Source organism: Gymnoscopelus braueri, assembly GCF_963280865.1.
Source record: "Gymnoscopelus braueri genome assembly, chromosome: 22".
In the NCBI taxonomy this organism is placed as follows: Eukaryota; Metazoa; Chordata; class Actinopteri; order Myctophiformes; family Myctophidae; genus Gymnoscopelus; species Gymnoscopelus braueri.
Window position 1 is genome coordinate 4743644 of NC_137624.1, and position 21691 is coordinate 4765334.

The 21691-nt window shown below is 41.7% G+C and overlaps 1 protein-coding gene across 1 annotated transcript; it reads right to left on the reverse strand.

Annotated features, from left to right (window-relative positions):
* Nucleotides 1-392: 392 nt before the first annotated feature.
* LOC308078077 (phosphatidylinositol 4-phosphate 5-kinase-like protein 1) lies at nucleotides 393-21363 on the reverse strand. The gene is made up of 11 exons (XM_080419137.1): nucleotides 21303-21363; nucleotides 19620-19742; nucleotides 14703-14921; nucleotides 9341-9391; nucleotides 7794-7948; nucleotides 6447-6571; nucleotides 5120-5151; nucleotides 4975-5030; nucleotides 3547-3659; nucleotides 2515-2677; nucleotides 393-2076 (listed from the first exon to the last, which is right to left on the reverse strand). Exons 2-11 carry the CDS (start codon nucleotides 19695-19697, stop codon nucleotides 1686-1688), a joined length of 1383 nt encoding a protein of 460 aa, XP_080275263.1. The 5' UTR covers nucleotides 19698-19742; nucleotides 21303-21363; the 3' UTR covers nucleotides 393-1685.
* Between the last annotated feature and the right edge of the window lie 328 nt (nucleotides 21364-21691).

A 21691-nucleotide genomic window follows, 5' to 3' on the forward strand; every position in this document is an offset into this window, starting at 1 on the left:
GCATTTCTTGACCAGATGTGGATTGAGAGTTTCTTCTGATGAAGGGCACTTCAGGGAAGGATTCAAGTTTCTTCAACCAAAAACACAAAGAGCAGTCCCAAAAGAATGAGTTCAAATGAAATAAACTCTTAGTATTAGGTACAAATAATGCATTTTAAGGCCATTATCAATGTGTGGTGAAAAGGCAATCTGCTATAAGACAATAGCAGACTTAAAGAACAGCATACAGTCGCGTGTTAGCACGTTGTAGCAATGCTAACGGAAATGAAAGCTGAGTAAAAAATTGCCTTTATTTTACCCCCTCCCCCCAACTAGCTATTCACTCACCTCGGCCTCTCACGGTCAAGAGTTCCACCACTTTACCAAATTCCAATTCAACTCCCGGTTATACGATGATGATGTTACATTAAAACACAAAATAAGTGATCACAGACACAGTCGGAAGTGATGGAAAGTCAGCATCAATGTTGAGGAAGGAACCTATACGCTACTAAGACAAAGCTGAAAAAATGCTGGCCATGTTCGCAAAAGAAAGAGAGAAAAAAAGGCCTACTGGCTGTAAACGTTTCCATTTTTTCAACAGAGCAGTGGTGCCATAGATAATGGGATAAGCACTATCCCATGTCCCAAGCATAAATAATTTCCCCATGGGGATTGATAACGGTAATTTTATATGTTCTCAAAGTCTCATGTACTTTGCCTGCTGCACAGTGGGATGTTTGTATTTCACATCATATACGTGTTTGTATTTGGGTCACGGCTCCCTCCCATATATCGTTGCTTTTCGGGCAGAAACCTTGTATCTCCATATTTCACATTTGTATGTTTTCATGTAAATTAAAGCCCTACTTTGTTGTACAACACTGTCACACTACAGTAGTGAAGATAGCCGATCTACAATCTGCAGATTTGCTATTTTCGAAACATTTTAAAAGTCAAAGTTAGTGGCTAAGTGTCTGTGGGTTTTATGAATGCTGAACCAATGAAAAGTATTAACAAGAGCTTGTGACTAACGAATAACTACATAGAGCACCGAAGTCTGACGTAACTGCCGCTAGAGGGTGTGTTCCGCTGGTGCGTGGCTTTATTTTTTGTGTTGAAATCCCCATTGGGGAATCTTAGATCACGTCATATAAGAACTGTGTTCCAAACATAAACACACCACTCCGGTATTTTTGTCAGGGGGGTGGCTCTGCATCGTTTATGATATTCATTCATATTTGATACAGCCTGTGGAAAATGGAATTAATTCTGCCTTAAAAGTCTTAAGAACTACACTTCCGGGTCTGAAATCACTGTCCCTACGGCAGCTGCGTTCATGGGAAATGTAGTCTTTGGGTCGTTTGACTCGTTTCTAGCGTTTATTGTGTTACTCTTTGGATAAATGTGGACATTTCCACCTTCAGTCGATGCTTCATATCCATATGAGTAAAATTGCCGGGGTGGTGTGTTTATTTTTCAAACACAGTTCTTATATGACGTGATCTAAGATTCCCCAATGGGGATTTCAACACAAAAAATAAAGCCACAAACCAGCGGAACAGCTCGCTCTAGTGGCAGTGAACGTAAGGACTTCAGTGCTCTTTTGGATCCATTGGAACACAGGTTCTTACTTTATTTTTTTCATTACCGTGTTGGACATACAAGGTTTCGGCACCCCCCCCGACCAGCGACGATTACAGGCCTTACTGGGTGTTGTCCCGTACCCACTGGCAGAGCCGGAGACAGTACGCCGGGGGACTAACGGTGGAGAAGGACTGGCCCGGGTGCCTCAGCCTCTTCCACCAATGCTCCAAGCGCTTCTTGAAGCCGTAAACCGTGAAGATGTCGATGATGCCGACGAAGTAGCGCTGCTCGGGCCCGTCGATGACATGCAGCGGGTTCTTGAAGTTGGGCAGCAGGCGTCGGTTCTGGGCCCGGAAGTCCTCGAGCGAGGCCGGGTCGCCGCTGCCGCTGGGCTCGTTTTCGCCCCAGGGTCGCCTCAGGCAGCAGCTGTCCGTTTCCGACAACGGCGGGGCGGAGGAGTCGTCTCCGGCGGTGACGCCCGCGTGGATGGGACTGCCTGGGTTTACGGATCTGAAAAGTCAAACACGGGGTGGAACAGGGGCGTCGTTTGGGGTCTCAGGGGGGTGGCAGTTGTCACCCTCTAGTGTTCACGTTTAACCTCAAATTCTGTTCTGTTATGCATATCTTCCCCAATTATGAACAGTGTTTTGCAGATGAATCTGATTTCAATCAATGCTGAGTGCATCTCAATCCATGGCCGTCCATGACACATGTTATAGACACATTAGACACTGACACAATGCAACAATGTATTTATCAACCACTTTCAACCTGGCATCCCTGTTTAAAACATTATTCACAAACATTTTCACCCCAACCCCATTTTTTTAAAAACATTTTTCTACATCTTGAAAGTGTGAGAACTTCTGATTTAGTAGGTATTTGTAGAATCGGCCTCAGGTCTTAATGGGTTAAAATGAAAAATGACTTGACAATACTGGTACCTACTTTTTGGTTCTGACGATGAGAGTGGCGAGGGAGAGACCCTGCTGCCGCTCGTCATAGTGCAGCGGCTGCTGAGCCAGCAGGAGGCTGTAGTCCAACACGTTGAGTCTCTGCAGGAACTGTGTGTCTATCTCCACCTGACGCAGGAGCCACGCACGCTGCTGGTCTGCACACACACACACACACACACACACACACACACACACACACACACACACACACACACACACACACACACACACACACACACTGACACACACACAAACACACACACACGCACGCACACGCACACACACACACACACACACAGACAGATGAGGTCAGATCTCGGTCAATCGGTCAATAGCTAGAAATAATTGATTTGTGACTGAGGAGTAGGGTTGCCAATCGTCACTTGAAAAGAATGGTCCCTATTATTGCCGAGCTTGTAGATCGGCAAGCGTGACACACACGCGCAGCCAAACATAAAATGACTTGTCTTAGTTCTACTGGATCTCTTCTCTACTAGTCCCGACTCCCTAGGGCTTTCACCAACTAGCCGACTAGTCGACTAGTAAAACCACTTGTCGACCATGTTGTTGTTTTTTTCTTTTTCGCATTGTTTTAATGCCATTACTACAGTATTATCATTATCCTCGTGCCTTTATTTTGATCAAAAGGGGTCAAAAGTATGCCCAATAATAGCCTATTATTGGGCAATAACCTCCCTTTAAGTATCCTTGGAGAGACGCTGCTGTGCTGCTGTGCCAGAAGCGCTTCCCTTAAAACGGCATAAATATATATATATTTTTTTTATAGGTAAACATCAAGTAGTCGACTATACACTGGGTAAGATTAGTCGACCAGTAATCTCTAGTCGTGAAAGCCCTACTAGTCCCTCCCTAACATTTCAGTCTAGTTTTTATATGTTGACGAAATTGTCAGTATATTTAGTCATAGATTTATTCATCATGGCTTTTTTTTTTTTTTGTCAGTGAAGAAAGTATAGTCGACAAAAAAAATTCGTCAATGAAATTATCACTGGTGTGAACTCACCCAGAATGATGTGTTGTCCTTTGAAGTTGAGGTCTTTCAGAACCACAATGACCTGGCTCCCTTCTGGAGCGGGTTCTGTCCACCGGCTCACCTCACAACCCTTAATGTCATACCTGGAAGAAACAAACTATACTTAAAGGAGCACTTCACGCCTTTTCAACCTATCTTCGTATAATTGGTCCTCACTAATGCTCATTAGAAAATGGCACCGGTTCTGTCGACTGACTCAGAGGAGGGCTGTGGACAGTTCAGAAACCTGCCTACCAGTGACATCATTAGTAGGCAGGTCTGGTCGTTTCAAACAAGATTTCAAACCTTTTTTTAACTTTTAGTGTTTTTTGTTTGTTAATGCAAGATCAATGCCATGGCTTCTATGTCAGCATGCTAACTTTACAGGAAGAGAAAGGCTGTAGTTCCTATTAGCTTGGAATCCCCATCGATGATGGTAGGCAGCCCACCAATGAGACACAGAGTGAGTAAGCTGAAATGGTGCCATCTTATAATGAGCATTAGTGTGACGACCAATTATATGAAGATAAGGTTGAAAATGGTGAAGTGCTCCTTTAATGTCATATCTGAAAGACAGGCAGTATATTAACAACTTATTTACCAACCGTATATACTTTGTTGACCGGGGTCCCCCAGGGGTCTGTACTCCCCCCCCCTTATATTCCCTCTACACCATAACTGTTTGCCTAAAATAGCCAATCTACAAGCTTGCAACCCATTGTTAGCTTGTAGATTGGCTTTTTTTGCCAACTGTTAACCCTAACCCTTTTCCCCAAATGTCGCCTATTATGACAGGCTACCCATAATCGGGACACTTAAGGATAAGGATAATTCCTTTTAACAGGACGTTCATGAAAGTCCTTGCGGACTTGTTTCCAATGAGGGCCTGTGAGCAATTAGGGGTTAAGAGTCTTGCTCAGGGACAAATTTCATTTCATCAACACATATGCTGGCATACCTGGGGCAACCAGGGCCTCTGGCTCCCTAGGCGGGCTCACTAACCACTCAGCTATGGCCGCCCCCAAAACTTAACCTGGTTCTCAGCCTTTTCTTATCTCATGAAGAGTACAACGTGGAAAACTACAGCTGAAAGTGTCCATAGGGCAGGAATTCCCTTGTATGTACAAGGAATCTGTCATTACGATGCATTGCGAGCTTGTAGATCTACTATTTGTGCTATTTTAGAAACATTTTGAAAGTTAAAGTGAGTTGGGCCTATTGTGTGTCTGTGGGTTCTGTAAATATTAAATCAATTCATAAATACTGAACCAATGAAAGGTATTGTGACAAAATAACAACATTTGATCCAATGGAACACAGGTTCTGTTTTCCATTTCCTGAAAAGTAACGATGTTAAAGTTTCCACACGACTGTGACGATATAGCAGATAGCACACTTTAGGAGATAAGGTTAGCTTACCTGGCATTGATTCTCTCATCTGGATAGAAGACACTTTGCATGACAATAAAATATTTCTGCAAAGGAAAGACGGTGTGCGTTATAAAACATGGTCAACAACCACGGTCCACTTAAAACACACACAAAACTAAAATGTCAACAGTACCTGTTGGCGGGAAATAGTGATCCTGTGAACACCTTGAGAATAAACATAGGAGACATTTTCACACGTTAAAAGCAGTTGACATTAAAGTCAGGCTGAATTCAGAGAGAAATGTTATCAGTGGTGACAAAGTACTCAATCCCAGTAAAACTGTTTTAACATTCCAAATGTAAATACAGCAATGCATTGTTATTAAACGGAAAATCGCTGCTAAAACCTTGTATCTCCATTATTTCAACCTTTTTTCGTAAATGAATGCCCTACTTCATCATATTAGAGCAGGGGTGGGCAAGATTTATTTCCAGGGGGCCATACTGACTTCGATAAAGTGAGAGCCACACAATTGAATGAAACTTGAAACACATAGTGCTGAATTATGTTAAAACTGCATGAATTTGACATGCCAGTCTACTTAACAATAAGGTACTTGCTTTCACAACAATAATTTTCAGTTACAAAATGTTGTAACTGAAAATTGTTCATTTGTATTTGTTTACAGCTGTACTGTACTGTATCACCCTGGTGTACTCTGGCCTTACGATAAAAATATTACTTAAAACAATCCACGTCAATGCCGTATCAGCTTTTAAATTAGCCTATAAATGTATACAGTATCCAATCTGATATGCACCACTCCATAGGTCACTGATAAAACACAGTGCATTATGTTATAAATATGGACTCAAGGTTGACTGTTTCACTGTTACATTATAAACATAAAACATTTGAGTGCATATAGATGGAGGAATGCAAGTAGTAGGTATAGTACTAAAATGGTAAATATGAATTACTATTAATTGAGGTCAAGTTAAATATTTTTTTCTCCAAACCATTAACATACGGCAGCCTTTTAGAATGTACGTTTTTGGTGGGGGTAATTTTTTCTTTCTTTGAGTACTTGGCGGGTCGGATTAAGATGGTCAAAGGGCCAGGTCCGGCCCCCGGGCCGTATGTTGCCCATGTGTGTATTAGAGTGTCACACAAAAGTAGTGAAAGTAGCCGATCTACAAGCTCACATCGCGTGACAACGCGATGTGAGCTTGTAGATCGGCTATTTTCACTATTCTTAAATGTTTTAGAAATAATAATCAAAAAGAAACGGTTTTGGACATACAAGCTTTCCACTCCACAGCAACTAAATGTACTTCGTAATTTGCACTTTGGAATACTTGAGTATTAACTTGAGTATAACACTTTGCCCACCACTGGTGTACATTTGTGCGTGCATGTGCACACATCAAAAGTGTGAGTGTGTACACGTGTGTGTACACGTGTGTGTGTGTGTGTGTGTGTGTGTGTGTGTGTGCGCGTGGGTGTGTGTGTCGGGTACCCAGGAACTTGACCAGCAGCGAGTGGGGGTAGTTCCTCAGGTGCTCCACATAGATGTGCAGGTTGGACAGCAGGAAGTGGATCTCTCGCTTGTTCTGGGTCTTCAGAAAGAAGCGCTTATCATTCCTAGAGGACACACGCGCACGCACGCACACGCCCACACACGCGTGCGCACACACGCACACACACACACACACACACACACACACACACACACACACACACACACACACACACACACACACACACACACACACACACACACACACACACACACACACACACACACACACACACACACACACACACACACACACACACACACACACACACACACACACACAGACGTCTTGGTCTAGTTCCACATTCAGGGATAAAAGCAAAAACAAATCTCACAACTGGAATGTTGTTTTAGGCCAAGCACCAATCTGTGATTTGTGGAAAAGGTGTGAAAGGAGTACTCCACGTTAGTGCTGTGTTGTAAACAATCAGCACAGTGTTGAATGATTATTAGTTATTATAATTATAAATCTATGGTCCTACTCTTCTATATTCAGCCAACCAGTTGAAGAAATTGCAGATCGGGGCTTTAACCTTTGCATTCATGACATATCTGAGACCATTAAAAGGTCCAGAAAGAGAAGGATGAGGCTGACTGGGCACTGTGTCAGGCACCCGGAACTGATGGCGAGCAAACTGACACTGTTGGAGCCAAGCCAACCCAGGGCACAGCTTGGAAGGGGAAGAGGCGCACCTCCTAAATGCACTGTGGCCTGACAGCGGAGCTAGCAATACTGCAGGGCTCAAGACCCTGATGCTACACAGGAGGGTGTGGAGGGCAGTGATTCAGGACTCCCGAGTTGGTGTTGACAAGCCGGACTCTCGACAACTTTAATCATCACAGTGTTAATTTTGACAGCAAATTTTGATTCGTTTTAGTCATAGTCTTTTGAATAAAATTTCATTTAGTTTTAGACATATTTAAGTAACCTGAAAAGGTTTTCGTTTTTAGTCAACTAAATCTACATTTGATTTAGTCGACTAAAATGTATTTAAGGCATTGTGAGCTTGTAGATCGGCTATTTCCGGAGCGCGCCACCCATGTGCAACCAAGCATAAAATGCCTCGTCTTAGTTCTACTTGATCTCCCTAACATGTTCCTCTAGTTTTTATTTTGTTGATTAAATTGATTATATTTAGTTTTAGTCATCATAGCTTAGTTTTTATTTAGTTCTTATTTGGTTTTTATTTAGTTTTCGTCAGTGAAAAAAGGCTGACAAACATTGTTCATCATAGCTTTAGTCGACGAAGTTAACACTGCATGGATGCACATTTCAGAAGAACTCACGTCAGAAAGAAGTCGGCCTTGCTCTTGGAGTTGCTGATGAACTGGAGGTAGCATTGTTCAGAGCACAGGGACTCCTGGTAGGTGTTCTCTGAGATCCCTAAGGAGCTGCGCAGGTTGGCGAATACCTTGCCTGCAAACGTCTTCATCCTAAAATCCTACACTCACACACGCACACACAAAATATAGTTTTATCTAATCCATACATGGGCAACTGGCGGACCGGGGGCCACATGCGGCCATGCGCCCCGCAGGTTAATATTGGAATACTATTATATAGATATATTATTGATTTCAGCTGTTACAATTCCAAACATGACCCGCTTTAATTACTTCTGTCTATATTAGTAGCTTATTGACTAGTATTACAATTCTATTGTCTTTTTTATGTATCCAATGTATTCGTATTTAAATTCATAAAGCTAACATAAGTATAGCATTTGAAATTAAATGAAAATGTTACTTTTCAGGATTCCAATTAAAAAATAGCAAAAACTAGGTCTCCGCCAGGTCAGGTATGTTATTCTGGCCTCCTGGTGGCGCTATAATAGGCCAATGTGAAAAGGTTGCCAACCGTGCCATTTATTCTTGCATTGACACTGCATTCATGATTTGAGGCATTTTGTTCCAAAAATGTGTTTTGCTAAATTAGACCTGCTGGTGGCGCTATAACAGGCCAATGTGAGAAGGGTGGCATTTCTTCCTCGGCCTAGTGGGAATGTGCGTGTGAAATGTCACGGAAATCCCAAGCTGTGTGTATACTTTGAGGCTTTTTGTTCAAAACGGACCAATCCTGCAAACTTTGGAAGCCAACCTTAGGCAATGAGGATGGAATATGGGAAATCGGACAGATCCGTGTTGATCACATGACTATAGTGATACTGTGTACCGATTTGCATGACGTTTGGATAAAATTTGTAGGAGTAATATAAAAAAATGGGTTTTGCACAAATCGGCCTCCTGGTGGCGCTATAACAGGCCCATGTGAAAGATTTGGGGCAGAGGTTCTGAATTGGCATCCAGGGAGTGTGTGTGCACAGTTTCGGAGCGACCGGGCCAACGGTGCCAATAACCGATCTGCGTTTTGAGCTTGTAGATCGGCTATTTTTGCTACTTTTGTGGTGACAAAGAATGGCGAAGTACGGCATTAATTTACGAAAAATACGGAGGTGTCTGCCCGACAGTGCAATGTGGCCCTCTCGAGTGAGTGTGGAAATATAGTGGCCCTATCCATCATCAAAGTTGCCCACCCCTGATCTAATCTATCTATAATCTATATCTATAATAATACATCCTATAAATTGTTGATTTTTTTTTACATAGTTAACCTCTACCTCGGGTAACCAAAGGTGTCAAGTAAATGTAGTGCAGTAAAAAAGTACTTTTGCCTCAAAAATGCAGTGGAGAGGTATAAAGTCTCAGAAAAGTACAGTACTTGAGTAATTGTACTTAGTTACTTTCCACCACTGTTAAGACCTTACTTAAGAAATGTGCTAATGTCAGTACATGCTCACCAAAGGCCCCAGAGTGATGTAGAGGTTTAGACTTACCTGGTGTATTTGAGTAATTTCTGATCGGAAATCATCATCTGAAAGTTCATTCTGGGAAAAAAAAAGAAGAGGAAAAGAATGCTGTAAATAAATGATAATTTGCTTTGTAAAAGAAAGAAAGAAAGAAAGAAAGAAAGAAAGAAAGAAAGAAAGAAAGAAAGAAAGAAAGAAAAAATCAAACAACAAACAACAAACAACAAACCAAACAAGATGAGTTGAAATAGCGGCACTTCAAAATAAAGACACATGCTGTCCATTCTTGCTCCAATTCCAACACTTGTGGTGCACAGTCAGTATAATATGCTTACCTGCTAGGCCTGTAACGATACAGTAACTGCATCGATGCATCGTTTTGAATTTTCAACGATCTACTATATCGATATGCAAACAGCTAAATATCGTATCGTTTGACTTTGAATCGTATCGAATCGTTTTGCAATGCAAATAATCGTATCGAATCGTTCTGCAATGCAAATAATCAATTATATCAATACTAAGTACTTTTAAGAAGAAAAAAAGAGAAAGAGGGGTTTATATCCAGTATCCAGGTATTTATTTTTCACACAGAATTTTTGGGTAAATAAATAGTTACTATATCGATTTTAAATCATTGAATGGAATCGTATCGTTCTAAATTAACCTGTCCTGTATCGTTCATGTATCGTATCGACTAAATCGCTGAATCGAAACGTATCGTATCGTTCTAAATTAACCTGTATCGTTCATGTATCGTATCGACAACCAAGTATCGTGATACGTATCGAATCGTTGTTAAAACGTATCGTTACACCCCTATTACCTGCCCTTGTGGAAAGACATGGCCTATGTTGTACAAGCAAAAAGGTGTCTAAAGTTGCGGCTCTCTGAACACAAAACTGTAGTGCGTACATGAAATGTCCATCCTTTGTTTTGTTGGTGTAGTAACAGGTTACTGCCCCTAGATGGGGTAACATCCCTAAATTGTTCTCTCAAAAGGAGATGTTTTGAATACACCAAATTAACAGCATGCAGCCACAGGGACCTAATGATGACTTATCATATAACCCTTCTAAACAGGAGCAGTGGTGTAAAGTAACTAAGTACATTTACTCAAGTACTGTACTTAAGTACAATTTTGAGGTACTTTTACTTTACTGGAGTGTTTCCAATTGTCTATACTTTTACTTCTACTCCACTACATCTCAGAGGCAAATATTGTACTTTTACTCCACTACAATTATTTGAAAACTTTACTAGTTACTTTGCAGATATCAATTATTACATTATAAAACATACATTAACCACTTTAGCTCTGTTTTATAACTAGGCTATTTGAAAATAGCTGATCTACAAGCTCACAACGCGGCGCATCGCAACGCGTTGTGAGCTTGTAGATCTGCTATTTTGAAACATTTCAGTACTTTTACTTTTGGCACTTTAAGTACATTTTGATGGCAATTATACTTTTGTCTTTTACTCAAGTAAAATTTGGAATTCCGGACTTTTACTTGTAACAGAGGACTTCTACGTTGCAGTATTGATACTTTTACTTAAGTAAAACAGTACTTTTCTGTTCTATCTAATTGTATTTGGACCGTAGAGTGTTTCACTTAAGTTCACACAGCAGGGAGTCTGTTGCTGTCAATAGGATCTGGTCAACAGTTGTTCCAAGGTCTATTTTCCACTTCACTATTCTCTTTTGGCTGGTTAAGCATTAGCATTGATGTTGTCTATAAGCGTAGCATGCGTGTACATATAACATGACCATTCAAGGACAGCATCTCTGTTAGGGTGGACAGCTACAGTATAAGGATGGTCTGAGCTTGGTGCTCTGCGTGCTTTTGCCCTTCTGGAGCTCGAGGGGTGTGGAGCCCAGGCCAGGAGGCCTGTGCTATGTTGCTAATGTTTCTATGCTCGAATATTCTTCAATAAATTGTCTACACTCCACCCTATACCTTTAAATCAACTGTATGCTATAACGCTGACATAGAAAATGACAATGATATTTGACTCTGAACAAATGATCCATCTTTTTGTGCTTGCTTAGAGTGTAATACCCTGATTTTGTCTTTGTCTTATGTGTTGTGTTTTGGTCTGGTTGATATTTAGTTTTTCAGTGTTTTTGTTAATTGTTTTTTATTGTGTGTACTGTGTTTATAGTATATTGTACTGCTGTCTTTAGGGATCTCCTCGAAAAAGTGATGCTGCATCTCAAGGGGGTATTCCTAATCAAGAATTTCAACCCACAACACACTCTGAGCTGTTTGTTTTGTTTCAGACGAATTTCAGAGGAAGTGCGACCGCTTTGCATCTCGACAAAACTCTAATGGTCCGTTTCCAAAAGAGGGTTTTCATCGTCCATTACAACAGTTCTCAAAGTGGGTTCCGGGGGACCCCCAAGGGTCCTCGAGAGGGTTCCTTGGGGGTCCTCTCCAAAATGTGTTCACATAGCATCAGAATCAGTTTAATTACTTTAACCCTATATACTTTGGTGACTTATACTGCCCTCCTAATATGTGAAGGGGCTATGTTTTTTCCATAACTTTTTTCATTAATTGCATTGTATTTTTTTTATTGTATTGTATTTTTATTTTATTTTCAAAATATACAATATAAATGAAAAAAGTGATTGACAAAACACGGCCCCCTCACACATAAGAAGGACAATATCAGTCACCAGAACCAAGGACGGGTGTTTTCATTGAATCTAACATGGTTAAATGGAGTTACAATGGGTTTGTATAGGAAGGGGGAGTGTCTGATAAAATGAATATCAAATATCTAAATACTGAATCAAGCAACTTAAAAACTGTCCGGGGTGCACCCAAAAGCCTGAGTAGACGATAAAACGAAAGTGAAATCCCTTTAAGCGTGAAAAGTTTGGGGAAATTGTGGATATTTTTTAAATATTTTAACAACACAAATCATGTATGGGGGTTCCTGGCACAAACTCTTTTCAGATGAGGGTTCAAGTACATATTTATTTGGGGGTCTTTGACGTGAAAACATTTGAGAACGACTGCATTACAACAACCGATAAATGGAGGTAGAACTGTGTGGGCCAGAGCTTCCCACACTGACGTGAAATACTGAATTGAGGGCGCGTTACGGAATGCAAAAATAACACAACATTGTCCATTGTGAATGTGTCATTGGAAACAACCACAAAATTAGGGAAGCATGCTTTTTACCAGTTGTGGAATGCATGCTCCCGTGTGTGTGCGTGTGCGTGCGCGCGTGCGTGCGTGCGTGCGTGTGTGTGTGTGTGTGTGTGTGTGTGTGTGTGTGTGTGTGTGTGTGTGTGTGTGTGTGTGTGTGTGTGTGTGTGTGAGTGCGCGCGTGTGTGTGTGTATGTGTGTTTGTTTTGACTGTCAAAGTGCTGAGTCATCGGGCAGTGGATTAGGGCTGCCCAGTAGCACATGATTCTGTGTCACTGCCCAGTGACAATGACTAACACATGGCCTCTGCTTGTGTAGCTACCGGGTCATGGTACGAGTCCAAATATCGTCCATCATCGTTATCTGTGCTCTGCGATGGAGGAACCAGAACTAGTGGTTCCATTGCAAACAGATCTATAAAAATCACACTTTTAGCACATACATGATCACAAACTAACAGTGGTGTAAAGTAACTAAGTACTTCCATTTTTTTTTTACTTTTACTTCTACTCTACTACATCTCAGAAGCAAATATTGTACTTTTACTCCATTACAATTCGTTGAAAACTTTAGTTACTAGTTACTTTTTAGACTTCGATTATTATCGCAAAACACACTAACCACTTCAGCCCTACACATTTCGGCCATTTGAAAATAGCAGATCTACAAGCTCACAATGCGTCGCGATGCGACGCATTGTGAGCTTGTAGATCGGCTATTTTGAACTTGTGAAATGGGACATTATGCACAATGAGTACTTTTACTGTTGTATCAAAAAGTATATTTTGATACCAATACTTTTGTACTTTTACTCAAGTAAATTAGAAATTCCGGACTTTCACTTGTAACAGAGTATTTCTACATTGCAGTATTGATACTTTTACTTAAGTAAAACATGTGAGTACTTTTTCCACCACTGCAAACTAAAAACCCATTTTGACAATATGTATTCTTTTAAAACGGCTCTGGTATCGGGGGTGTCTTTTGGGGTCTCAGAGGGATGGCGCTTGCCACCCTCTAGTTCTAGTGTTCACATTTAATGTCAAATTCAGTTCTTTTATGCATATTCTTTGGCATATTAATCGGATTTCAGATCAATGCTGAGGGCATCTCAATCCATGCCCGTCCATCTATATGTGACATATGACACATGTTAATATAGACATGTGTTTTCTTCTCTGCAACCATGCATTTATCAACCACTTTCAACATGGCATCCACATTTTGGCCATGTCATCATTATTGGGCAAAATACATTCTGATGCATTAAGCAGATGCTCTTATCCAGAGCGACTTACAATAAGCAAAGTAAACGCATAGAATGCAGGGAAGCTAGAATCCCAGGTTGACCAGGAACCTATCAGTCTAAAGTTAACAATACTATTGAAAGAACAATCTGTACACAAACCTAAGTAACAAAAACGTGAGAACACATGAGCCCAAAATAATATGTCTGCATGCGTAGCCATGTCTTGGTCAGTTGCTAGCATCAATCGAGGCAGAAGGTGTCAGGAAGGGGTAGAAGGAGAGTGAAGTGAGGTGGAGTCTTAAGAGGCAGTGGTGGAAAGTAACTAAGTACATTTACTTTACTTGAGTATTTCCAATTTCCAATACTTTTACTTCTACTCCACTACATCTCAGAGGCAAATATTGTGCTTTTACTCTACTTCAATTATTTGAAAACTTTAGATACTAATTACTTTTCAGATGCAAATTATGATATGATGAAAGTTCATGAAACATACATTAACCAATAACATTAATGTTATACACTATGTTATACGCGTAGGGCGCCCGGATCGCTAGACGCGCACGGGGCTCTAGCGAGGGCTCGCTTATTTTGGGGTACCAAAATCGTGGGATAAAAATTTCCCAAAAATAAGTAAATAAAAAATAATTAATAAAAAAAAAAGAAAAATACATGGGGGACCCCCTGGGGGTCCGCGGACCCCCTGGGAGTCTTGGGACCCCCGTGAAACATCGTGGACCCCTTCGGCTGTTTTTTTTTTTTTCATGAAGGTGGTTTGCTTGTTTCTGGCGCACATCTGGCAACACTGACCTGTCTGCTTGTCTGCACCCAACGTGGCAACCCAGACTGCCGACCGGCTGCGTTGAGACACTGGCGTGTTTTAATGATTTGTGTGGGATGTGCATGACATATTAGCGTGAGTGTGGTGTGATAGAGAGGCACAACGGAGTGTGAATCGGGTCTTCGGGCGACTTACCGTAGGCGGGTTGTCGATGGTGTTCTGGACGGCCGCCGAGAGCCCCTCCTTCATCATGCACGTCAGGCCGTGGAAGGCGTGGCGCTGGTCGATCTCGAACACGCCCAGCATCTTCCAGCGCTGTCTCAGGCCGCCCCACCTCCTCCTGGGCTTCCCGGCGCTGCGCTGCCGCTGCCGCTGCCCGGGGTCGCCCCCCGCCGGAGACCCCGCCCTTTCCATCTGCGACCAGACCACACATAACATCACATCGTCAGCGTATGTAGAAATTAACTGGATTTTCTCCCCCCTATATCAACGTTTTGATATATCCTAAGGCGGCGATGCTCGTTGGGAACGATGCTGTTGGGAACGCGTGCCACTCCGGTTATGCTATACCTAGTTGTACCCATTGTTATTATGATTAACTCATTGACTGCCAATGACGTGTTTTGACGTGTGTCAATCCAAAGCCCACACCGTCAGGGTGTACTGGTGTTTTCAGTGTTTACGATAGATGGCGCTCTTCTCTAACCTTCACCATTTGACTCCCATGTGAAGCAGGAGATCACGTGATCGCAAAAAAAAAAAACAGCCACATTCACTGCCATTCTAATGGATTTGGAAACATGCCTTTTTCTCAGCTTTCTGTTCCATTTTTTTGCGTTTTGGCGAAAACAACCTACATTCAACCGCCAATAACTATGGAACGGATGATCGTGACGTGACAATGGGGCACAGACAGACAGACAGACAGACAGACAGACAGACAGACAGACAGACAGAAAGACAGACAGACAGAGATTTGTTTTTATTTTTGCTTCTGGACAACCACAGATCTGACCCAATTCCCAATTGGCACAAAAACATCAGCGGGTCCTTTGCGACACACACGACGAGTTTGAAGACGATCGGTCAGACGGTGCTTGAGATATGCGCGAGACACAAACATGCACACACACAAACACACATACATTTATACATATACACACACATATATATATGTATATGTATGTGTATATATATATATATATGTATACATACACACACACACACGCACGCACGCACGCACGCACGCACGCACGCACGCACGCACGCACACACACACACACACACACACACACACACACACACACACACACACACACACACACACACACACACACACACACACACACACACACACACACACACACACACACACACACACACACACACACACACACACACACACACACACACACACACACACAAATATATATATATATAGGCCTGCTGCAAGCTGATATTTAATCAATAAATGCAATGCATCTCTATGCAGTTGAGTATCTCCCGCAAGCAGACAATTCCATTAGAGTTCCAGCGGCCAGCGCTGTTAGCCAAAAAAAAAACACATCTTCACTCACAAGCTACTGGACCTTGAAACAGAAATTAATACAAGCCGTCACAAAGGCTTCTTAGATAAAGGTCATCATCTCTCTAAATGACACATCAACGGAGGATCAATCTTAAAGTGAAACGCGTCCATGTGATCAACTTTAAGTGAGGGTGAGCAAGCAAATTGTACTGGTCACAAGCAGAGGGAGTTTTCTCTCATCGCTGAATGTTGCAGTGGTTAAAGGGGTAGTTCACTCCAAAAATTAAAAATGTATTATTCGCCCCATGAAGCCTTATATTTATGGACGTGTTTGTGTTTTTTGTCGCAATCCTGATCCAGTATTCTAAAAATGTCATGAACTTAAGCAAATAGGAGGCCAAGCTTAGCAAGAGCAAAACTATATTAAAAACATTTGCTTATAACCCGACAGTAGTAGTCCTCCCTGGATTATACTGTGAGCGTCCATGAATATGCATTTTTACATAGTTCTACCTTGATCTCCTATTTACTTCAATTAATGAAATATTTGAATATTGAATTAGGAATGCAATTGGGGGAGTAATTGATAGAAAAAAAGTCATTTTGTGGGTGAACTACCCCTTTAAGCTAAAACATGAAATCACATCAGCTACAAATTACACTGGCCAAGGTTGTATTAACCAACAATCTGCAGGTTTATCAATACACTGACAGCACGGAGAGCAAAAGTATCAGAATTCAGATTCTGGACAAAAAATAAACCATCATTTTGCAAATAACAATCATTAGTATTCAGTGGCGAGTTAAATCCCCTATGAACCCATATACTAAGTTGAACGGAGTTCCCCAAGGCTCTATACTAGGTCCACTCCCCCCCCCCCCCCCCAACAACAAATCTCCGGCAAAAATAGTCGATCCACAAGCTCGTGGATGGACTATTTTTTGGGGCCGTATGTAGGCTTGGTTGATGGGACTTGCCTCAGTCGGGTTGGGTGTCAGTGGTGTGGTGCCAGTCAGTGCATTGTGTCCATCCAGGCACACACTGGCTCTGTCCTCCTCTGTCTGCTCCAATGCAGTGTGGTGGTGCAGCAGCAACAAACCACTCTGCACTATTACTGTATGGCCTCTCTGCAGCACTCTGTCTGTCTGTCTGTCTGTCTGTCTGTCTGTCTGTCTCTCTGTCTGTCTGTCTGTCTGTGTGTGTCTCTTTGCTGCTGTTTCTGTGTGTGTGTGTGTGTGTGTGTGTGTGTGTGTGTGTGTGTGTGTGTGTGTGTGTGTGTGTGTGTGTGTGTGTGTCTCTCTCTCTTTCTCTCTGTCTCTGTCTGTCTGTCTGTCTGTCTGTCTGTCTCTCTCTGTCTGTCTGTCTGTCTGTCTCTGTGTGTGTGTGTGTGTGTGTGTGTGTGTGTGTGTGTGTGTGTGTGTGTGTGTGTGTGTGTGTGTGTGTGTGTGTCTCTTTCTCTCTCTGTCTGTCTCTGTTTCTCTGTCTATGTCACCCCCCTTCTCTGTGTGTGTTTCTCTCTCTCTCTCTCTCTCTCTCTCTCTCTCTCTCTCTCTCTCTCTCTCTCTCTCTCTCTCTCTCTCTCTCTCTCTCTCTCTCTCTCTCTCTCTCTCTCTCTCTCTCTCTCTCTCTAAATTAAAATGCTGGTTCAATACAAAATAAGTTATCCATGGTGTTTGGAAACCGGCAGATAAAAATAGACATCCAGCTGATGATAGACAACATTCCAATAGAAAGAGTATAGGGGTAATTATAGGGGTATAGGGGTAATTTTAGACCATAAGCTATGCTGGAAACCCCATATAGAGTATGTGAGGGCTAAGATGGCAAAGATCATCTCAGTTATAAGTAGAGCGAGAGACATACCAAACCCCAAGTCATTGCACACCCTCTACTGTGCAATGATTTGACCATAATATGCACTACTGCAGTATGGGGTAATTCATACAAGACAACAATAAATTCACTTGTTACACTTCAAAAAGAGCAATAAGATTAATAAACAACGTAGGCTATCGGGACCACACACACAGATTGTTGATGGAATCACATGTCTTTGGGAACCCATTCAATCCGGACGCATCTCTGTCATTTTAAGATTTCTTTGGCTATTCAACAAGACATGACACACTGTCATGTATACCAGCTTGCTTTCTTTTTAATATATATATATTATATATATATATATATATAACTCTGTGTCACGGTGATTTGAACCGACAGCAGGCGTGTATAGTAGCCATAGAGGCGAGAGGCGTGTCTAGTAGGCATAGCCTGGGAGGACGAGACCGCCCGTTCAGAGTATGGGAAAGTATCCCCATTGGCTTAAAGGACAGCCAATGATCGAAAACATGTCGAGAATATGTCAAACACGTGACACTAGTAGTCAGTCTCTTCTTAAACTTTGTTTTCTTGTGAAAATCTTTAAATATATATATATATTTTTTCTAAATATTTTCAAAATACTTTGTTCCAGGGAGCAAAGATTTATGTTACAAACGCATCGCAATGTGACCCGTTGTGGGCTTGTAGATCGGCTTTTTTTTTGCTACTTTTGTGGGACACTGCAGTTTGACGAAGCAGGACATTCATTTACGAAAACTAGATTCATGGAGATACGAGGATTACAGTACAACCGGCCAACAGCAACGATATCCAAGTGCGCTGACACAACATGGCATGTGATGAGCCCCCATGCATTGCCTGGTTATAATTAGATCAAATACATGATACAATCATCTACAAGGACCCACACCTCATGAATCATTGATGAGCAATCCTGTATCATCAATCCGTCATTGATTAAATCTGTCTGATAAATCCAGTCCAGGTTTTTCTGTTTTCCTTATGTGGCCCAGTTGAAACCATGAAAACATGTAGGCCTACTTTCGCAAAGTAATGAGGATGAAGTACTTTGTGACAATCTACCATATATTAACCACTTATAGTCAGTGGTGGAAAAAGTAATCAATACATCAATGTTTACAAAAAAAATCTGTCCATTTGAACCCATGTTCCTCCACAAAGGAACTGCAATGTCTCTAAAAAGTAAGGACATATCATCTCTGTCGGGTGGAAACCTCATTATGTCTAAGACTGTTACTTTTCAGGATTCTAATTCAAATAATTGGAAAAAGTAGCAGATCTACAAGATCTGCTACTTTTGATGCTTTTGTGTGACGCTGTAGTATGATTAATAGGGCGTTAATTAGCGGGGGAAAAACACAGAAAAGTTAAAAAGACCAGCTTATGGGCTGGTCTAAGGCGCAATCTCTTCTTGACTTTTCTCACTGTACCTTAGAGATCATTGGTTCTCTAGGTGGGGTCCGGGGACCCCCAGGGGTCCTTGGGGGCTATTTTTTAAAATGTTTGAAAACATTGAAAATGTTTGGATCATTTTGAATTTTTTAACCCAAATCTTCTCATCTGGGGGTCGCTGGCACAAAATATTTTCAGATGGGGGCCAGAAATATATATCAATTTGGGGGTCCGCGGCACGAAAAAGTTTGAGAACCACTGCCTTAGATAGCAATGCACCAACAATGTGCCAGACCACACCTAATTTTAAGACCAACATGAAGCTCACCTGCAACCATGGGCCGAGACGTCCCATCATGCACCAACCGCTGTAGGGCTTTGTGGTCCTGGGTGGTGCAGTTCCCATCGTTTCAGGCGATGCAGGCGGTATGCTTATCCTCAGGACCGTTTCCTTTTAACACATTAAGACCGGCAACGCAACTGTGTCATTTAAAGTAGGTTTTTTTTGGCTATTCAAAAAATAGCAGATCTACAAGCTCATAGAGTGGCACTCGGTGCCGCGCTATGAGCTTGTAAAAAAGCTTGTAAAAAAAAAATATATATATATATATATATATATATATTTTGCAAATCTTTGAATATGTACTTTTTAAAGCGTTTGTAACTCAAATCTTTGCTTCTGGTGGGGATCCCTGGAATAAAATATTTTGAGATGGGGGTCCGCGGACAAATACATGTCATTTTGGGGGTCCTTGGCATGAAAAAAGTTTGAGAACCACTGATAACATAGCAACATAAGTTTTTGTTTTTTTTCTAACTGTTAGAATTTAGAAGACATTTGTAGAATCCCCAGCAAAGATTTGAGTTAAAAATGTTTGCTTTAAAAAACACATACATGTTTATATCTATATAAAAACAGATTTGCACAAATGTTCATGATAAAAACAATAAATAGCAGATCTACAAGCTATTTTTGAATAGCCCATATAATAATATAAAAAATCTAAAATCACACGGATTCAATGGGTTAATTCACCAACGGAAAGAAACCTTTTCACCTTTTCCAAGTATACAATGACAAAATGCACCCCCTGGTGGACAGATTGACACACTGCACATGCAGATCTGGTTGGTCTGCTCAGGGGTCTACACTGGAGTTGGTTTCATCAGGTGGAACAATCAAAGGTCCAATAAGGTGGACCTAGATCTGTGGTTCTCAAAAGTGGGGTCCAGAGACCCTCAGGGGGTCCTTGAGGGGGTTAAAGTTTAAGGAATGCCTGTCCAAATTGCACATTATCACAATTTCTAATCAATTACATGGAATGGGGAAAGAAAGTTTGGTCAAAGTTGACTTTGAATGTGGCATGGTTGTTGGTGTCAAATGGGATGGTCTGAGTATTTCAGTAACTGCTGATCTACTGGGATTTTCATGCACAACCATCTCTAGGGTTTACTGAGAATGATGTGGGGAAAAAAAGAAAAGGACACTAAATCCTGCGAGCGGCAGTTTTGTGGACGGAAATGCCTTGTTGATGCCAGAGGTAACTTACTGTTTTTCTATTTGTAAAAGCTTGTACATTTGAATATTGAGGTATTTTTTTTAAAGCAAGTACTCCGGTATTTTAACTCAAGTGCACATTTGTGAGAGCAACTTGCACTTGTAGTGGAGTAATATTTGACCAGGAGTATCTATAGGCTACTTCATGGAGATTTTTTTGTTTTTGTTACATTCCTAAGCCAATCATTTGATGACCGGTGGTCTCTCCAGTCCAGTAGGAGACAAAGAGTCTCCTTTGAGTCTCCTACCGGATACATTAGCATCTTTGCGCCGGTAATCAAATTACTGGCTTAGGAATGCGACAAAAAATAAAAGATCTCCATGAATTCAAAGCTTCATGGGGTGTGTAATTGATAGAAAACAAGTCATCTTTGGGGTGAACTATCCCTTTAAGTATACTGGGGTTGAGTACTTTGTCCACCACTGTAAATGCAACTGACAGTTGTAACTCACCGGAGAGACAGCTTCCACAGCTGAGATGGAACGCCCGTAGTTCGTGTCCAAAGTAACTGAGCTTTCCTGTCACCAACAGTATAGCTCCCTTATAGCCAACAGCTAAAGGGAGCCAACATCCCACCAAACCCGTTTGGCTTCGGTGTGAGTCTGCAGGTACAACACAGCGATGGTGGTGATATCCTGGTATTCTCCGCAACAGAAGTGTGAATAGATTGGCCGAATGGTTAGAGAGCCCGCCTGGGAGGCCGGAGTACCCGGGTTCGATTCCAGGCCCCAGCAATGTGACCAAAAAAGACACTTAAACCCTAACCGTGCTGTATTAGTGGCAGCTCGCTGCTCCTAGTTATAGGATGGGTAAATGCAGGGGACAAGTTTCACGTATGTGA